Source organism: Anopheles coluzzii, chromosome 2 (genome assembly GCF_943734685.1).
Source record: "Anopheles coluzzii chromosome 2, AcolN3, whole genome shotgun sequence".
NCBI classification, from domain to species: Eukaryota; Metazoa; Arthropoda; class Insecta; order Diptera; family Culicidae; genus Anopheles; species Anopheles coluzzii.
Genome location: NC_064670.1, coordinates 115,674,551 through 115,680,888, shown reverse-complemented (window position 1 = coordinate 115,680,888; position 6,338 = coordinate 115,674,551). Strand labels below are relative to the sequence as shown.

Here is a 6,338-nt window from a genome sequence, read left to right as displayed (position 1 = left end):
GACAAACCTTGAATGAAAATCGTCAAATAAATGTGTGATAACGTATTTAAATTATGTTAGTTAACACTGAAACGAACAACTTATTTGAGAGTGAAGCAAATGCTGCAGGAGCTATTGAGTAATTCACCCGCAATGTGTTTTATATTCCACAACGAACGTGGCCTTTCTTATCAATTACACAGCAAGGCTTAGACAAATAGTATATGTGGGTTTCGTTATCTAAGCATGTTTTAAATGTATGACAGCATTATGCGTGGCGTTAAGAGCAAAGTTGTTGCCACACAATTGTATGTCTATTTAGATTACTTCTAAAACTCAATTTAGTTCTGAAGGACAGCGCCCGTATACACATTTAAACGACGTTCAGCATGGGGTAAGAGGTGACACATAAACATGGTGGATTAATTTTCGTAACCGTCATATTTTAATACGTTGCATTACTCAATCATGAACACCGCATTTTATGACATCCCTAAGCAACCAACGTTTAAATTAAATTTTATCAAATCTTCTCTTTAATTCTCCGCTGCGGCCTGCATAATGTAATAAGCTTTCAACATGATCATTCTACGAAAATTATAGCTTTATATAGAATTGTACAAGAACGCGATGCCTTCCCCCATTCAAATGGCTACATCACGAACGCTCATCTCTCTTGGGCGATTACTTTCAAACTGCCTCTTACCGTGCCGGCGTCTATGTATGTCGCAAGCCAAGCAAACCCCCATTTCCAAGCCGTATCTTCTTCTCACAGAGGTTGTAAAATCAGCTGTTTAGCACCACACAACACGAATGTCAAGTGGTCCTCCCGAGAAGGTGTCGGCAGTGTCGGCCGTGGTAAGGTTTTGCGGTCCTTACCTCGAGAGCTAAACCGCTGCGCTTGCGGGAAAGGAAAAGTGTGTGAACGGTTCGCATTCGAGACGATTTGTAAGCGTTTTTGGGCTGGCAGTTTGCAGGCTGACAACTCACGTTTGGACTCTCTCATTTGGAACTCCGCGGGCCGGTATCCATGAAGACGACATTTTTGTGATGTGTAGTGGGAAACCGGTATCGGTGCGATACTGGTGCTTCTGAAAAAGGTTATGGCATAACATGCATTCCGTTTGGGTCTTGGTAAGTTATACCCGATCGAAGTCGAGAGCAAAGAGACCTCCCTGCGATAATTCTAGTACGATTGAAACTCGCTCAGTTCATCTCATGTTATTCTAAATACCTTCCGGCAACAGTTTGTTTTGATCTAAATCTCGAAGGCCACTTCGACAGTCGATATCGTAGTTCGTCATCTTCTCCGGGCCAGTCCGTTGGCCTTTAGCGGCCCCGCTATGGACGCTGTCTACTTTCATTAATCAGACTAATTGCGCACTACCTTGGAGAAGTTCTAGTCACTGTTGGGCACCCGTTGGCATCATATTTTTGCGGTCAGCTTGCGGTGGTCGCCTGCTCTCCGAGCCAGCTCCGTTTGTTTAGTCCGCATTGGTCGGAGCTGTGCGGGACTTGTGCAGCACCACGCTCGTAGCGACTGTACCGACAGTTGGCAAAAAAGGAGAACCTGCAGGCTGGCAGTGCTAATTATACGGTGGTCGTTGTGCGGTGTGCCATCGGGTTTCCAATCGGGCCTTGATCGCGTACCATCGTTAGCATCGCCAAGTTCGTGGTCAAAGGCTTACGCGAATGGGCTTACACTGCACCGCTGAACTTGTCATACAAAGCGATCACTCAAACGAAGCCACACTCACTCATCTTTTGATCGGGACAGCGCGCTCGATCGAATCTCTATTGGCAGAGCGGCAAACCGCTTTTCAATCGCGCGAACGCCGGAGACAACGAACGCGCGATCGGTAAAACAATCATTCATCTTCAGTCACTTGGCGCGTTCCAGTTTCGAGTGACACGCTGAATGAGCGGGCGGCATGGCGGCATGGTGGAGAGGCAAGCGACCATTCCGGTGTCAAGGTGATTGTAATGGCTGCGAGCAAATAGAGGCCAGTTGCAACCGACGTCCGGTAAAGGGATGACCTCGGGAAGGGAGTTCGATAGAAGATGCTTGCTCGAGTCGGTCGGAAGCGTTGTTTTAAAAGGAGAAGGAGGAGGGCCTTGTGAGCTGATGACTGAGTCACGAGAAACAAACAAATCCAGATGGAGTGGATTTTCCCGGACTTTATTGATCTTCGGGATTTTACAGGTGCGCTGCGGTCGATGGGACGGTTAGAGCTCGCTCGTGAGGTACAGATTATTTATATATCCGTTTGATATTTGTAAACTATTGCTATACTTTGTGTGACTGGATGACGGTTCCTACTTGTCGCAAAGCAAATGTCGTCCTCTTCGCCGTGAAGTCACATTCAAAGATTGTTTAATTATCATGTTCGGCCGTAACTGTTTTTGGCCACGTAGTCTTAGAGAGTAGTCGTTTGGAAGTCCAGGACATGCTCTAAAGCGGATATTATGCTGATGCTTACTATACGTGGAGAACTAAACATGGCAGAGAGTGTTAAATAGCGCCAAAAGCGCATATTTCTAACATTACTTTAAGCCATGTGCTTTACCACACCAGTCTAGACGCTGTGGATGACTGCTCATAGACGTTATTTTTATTTTACACCAATCGTTTAACCCACTACCGAACGCACCTCACCCAAAGCGATTCGAACACGCAATCGATTGTTACATTTTAAGGTGCTTCGGTCACGAACTCACCAGCCAACGGTGGGTCTAAATTTGGGACCCTTGGATGAAACTTCAAAGCCAAGAAGCGGCTTAGAAAGGGCTGCTTCACTTCAATCCTCTGACAGCACAACCATTGTCCGGTACATTCCCCGACGGTTTGCTAAAATTAACTAGGGGAGGCCGGGGACGATCGTAAACATGGTTGTACGCTAACAAACAGCTCGCAGCCCGGAACGTTGAGGGAAAAAAACCCAGGCTAGTGTAGTGCAAGTTTCCTGCTTGCACTACAATTCGATTACGCACCTTTTTCAGCGCTTCGATGCCGATCAAAACACATAAACCCTCCCACCCAGCGGTGATGCGTCCAAAATGCAACACATAATGCAAACAACATCAAACCAAAACCAGCACACTGAGCTTATAAATACCGTGAGCGAAAGTAAAGAAAGTGGTCAGTCCACTGATAGCCATTAACGCGGTAGTAGTCGTAGCTCTAGAAGAGGGACACACGCGCAGCGTTCTGGGTGGGCTCGCGCAAACAGATAGCAATCGAACGCGCCAAACACACAGTGTCCCTTCTTCCTCGTTTGAGACTCGCTCGCAATGTTTAAGGTGAGTTTCAGTGGTTTGCGCGAGCGCGACGTCGTCAGTGATCTTAAGAAATCCCTTTTCTGTATCTGGTTCCAGCTGGTGGTGGTCATACTGTGCTTCGCCACGCTGCTGGTTTCCACCGGGAGTGCACTGAAGAAAGACGAGTATGAGATCAATATCAAGCACGGCACGTTTGCCGTCCACCAGCTGCACGTGAACGCGGACCGGACGGGCACGTCGCGCTCGGTACCGCTAGCGCCCACGATTGCCCCCGGTAGTGCGAGTAAAGAAAATGTCCTGCAGCGCAATGAACAGTTCTTTGGTGCGGTGAACGCAGAACGGGGCAGTGTGGGGACGGACGGTGGTGTTAATGGTGGTAGTGATGGTGCTGCTGCTGGTGGCGAGCGAATCTCCACCACGCTGGCCGCTGCAAAGCCGACGGTACAGAGTGAAGTGAAGTCCCCGATCAAGAGCATAGACTTTAATGCCGTGTCCCCGGGGCTGGAGGAGGTGCCCCTGCAGGCGACCGTGTTCCAGAGCAGCAGCCAGGGACGCGGTCAGAACCGTGTCTTGTCGTACCAATCGGTCGAGTACTATCCGCCCGAGGAATCAATCCCGGAACAGGACGCGATTGTGAAACCGATCAGTGCGCAAGACTTTTACAACACTCCTCAGCTACGAGAGCGAGGACCGGTGCTGTTTGCGACCGAACCGACCACGACTACGACAACCGCGCCAACGACGGTGAAGCCTCCGGGCAAAGTGCTGAAATCGATTCCCAAGTCGGCTGTGGAGGAAAACGAAGAGATCTATCTGTTGCTGAAGTACGAGAATCCTCGAAAGAAATCGGAGAGTGTGGAACAAACGAACTCTAATAACGAAACAGGAGACAAGAAAACAGTGAGTGAAAATCGTGAACGAACGGGTGCGGTTGAGTCATCGCGTGCAAGAACTGCCCCGCAGAACACGCGTGGAAATGCAGGCTCGCGCAAAAGACCACAAACTGAGGAGGGTCGTCAGCCCGATGACTTCCTACCGGAAAGCATCCGCGGTGGCGGAAGCTTCACAACTGTAGGTTACTTTGTAAGCGACTCCCAAGTGACCACCTCGGCGACACCCGTGTCAACTTCAACCAAGAGCTCCGAAACGGGAAGCAGCTCTTCGAACCGTGTGTCTGCTCCAAGCAAACTGCGCAACAGTTACGGTGATTACTTGAGTGCTGATTTTAAGGACTTTGAAGAGTCCATCCGTCCGATTGTGGAAAATGTTGAAGAAACGCCCGAAAGTGAAACGGCGGAAGAGGCGGAGGAAGGCACTGAGGAAGGTGGTGCCAGTGCTCCAGTGAATATCGATGCCAACATGGACATTAGCGAGATGGCGCGCATTCTAGCGGGTCGGCAAGGTGGCCTTACCATATCGGAGTTCAATCTGCTGTTCAAGGACTATCTGAAGATGGAGTTCACGGAGCAGGATCTGGAAGATTTTACCAAGCTCGAGAAAGCTCAGCAAGAACAACCGAAGGAAGTGTCCCCGAGCCAAGATCCAACGAAATCGTTCGACATACGGGCAGAAAATGGAAAAAAGAGTGCTAAAACCAGCGCTGCTAGCTTGCCAGGACCCACGGCGGCTCAGAAGAAACAGCTCGATCAGCTGAAGGTGCTCATCAACAAGGGTTCACTGAAGCCTGGGCGCAAGGACGCTAAGGTGGTCAAGATCGGGTACGGTGGATCGAAATCGTACCAGGGTGTGTACAAATCGCAAAAGTTCCTGGAGAAGGTGAAATCCGAGCGCAATCCACTGCTGTCCGATGGGTTGTGGGGAGGGCTGGAGTACAGACAGGCCCAACCGGTGCGGGAAATAGGACCGATGGCGTATGTGGATAATCCTGTGTTTGGTTTTGTTCCTGGCGGTAGGCCACGTGCCGTACTGAAGGAGGGACCTAACGGGGGCCAGAGCTACGTAAAGTTCCAAAAGATCAGTTAAACTCTTAACAGTTTTTGCTCGTCAGTAAGGTTGAGCAAATGCAAATGTCCTCAAGACTGTTACGCGTAAAATGGAATCCTAACTGCACCCCATTTTGTTATCTCTGTTTAAGAATAGCGATTAAAGAGCTAATAAATAGTTAAATCTGTTGTTGTCCTGTTAAAACGATAGTATTTGTGAATTTGATTTACCTCGAATTGGAAACTATAATTGATGACATTCATGATAAGATCGGGAATATGAAAACATTCTGTTCCATTCTATTTTGCGAATTTTCTAGATGCGTTTTAGTTACTTCTGTACTCATTAAACAACATTGACCGTGTAAACATTGTAGTGTTGCCCTAGTAGAAGCATCTTCTTGGCAGCTTGGTAACACTCTTGAACTAAATGTTATGGTTGGGTGAGAGCTTCGAGCTACATGTACCGTTCATATGTTAACTGGCAGGTACATTGCCAAAGGTCGGACCAACTTCTGGCGGTCGGTTGCACGAGGAAACAACTTCAAGTCACGCCATACTTCTACTGTTTTTCATTATCGGTATAAAAGCTGAAGAATGCATTCTAAACTGTACCATTCAGCTGCCGCATTTTAAGCCAGCTTCATCTTCTTTCAATCAATCCACCATACACCAAGCATGGCAAAGGTAATGTTACTCTTCAGAATGCAGCATTTGAGGTTTTATTCAGTGTTACTCATTGTTCGTCTCTTTTTTGGCAGATTTTGGTGATTTTGTCTGTACTGCTTGTGCTAGGATCAGCCGCTCCACAGTCCCAGCAGCCCAAGGCGGGCACTCCGCTGCAGCAGCGCAAAACCAAGATGGACTGGGAGCAGCTAACAAACACGATCGAGGAAGTGTTTGGCATTGCAGCGGAAGGCAAGCAAAAGGAAGAGCAGGAGGATTCCGAGCAGGATGAACAGGAGGCTGCCGATGAGCGCAAGCGTGAATTCCTCGAACGTCAACAGGAAAAGAAGGATTCGGAGTTGGAAGAGCGCGAGGAGCGCAATCGTGAAGCAGTTGGGCGTGCCCAAGGACGTCTCCCAGCACGTGAGCTTCATCGCCGAAAGCAAGCGAGCGGGCAGAAGACGCTCGAAG

At 48.7% G+C, this 6,338-nt stretch overlaps 1 protein-coding gene across 1 annotated transcript; it reads left to right on the top strand.

Moving 5' to 3' along the window:
• Positions 1 to 3,150: 3,150 nt before the first annotated feature.
• On the top strand, positions 3,151 to 5,406 carry LOC120953103 (uncharacterized). Its single transcript, XM_040372788.2, has 2 exons — positions 3,151 to 3,279; positions 3,355 to 5,406. The coding sequence occupies exons 1-2, from the start codon at positions 3,271 to 3,273 to the stop codon at positions 5,239 to 5,241; spliced, it is 1,896 nt and encodes a 631-aa protein (XP_040228722.2). The 5' UTR covers positions 3,151 to 3,270; the 3' UTR covers positions 5,242 to 5,406.
• The last annotated feature ends 932 nt before the right edge of the window (positions 5,407 to 6,338 follow it).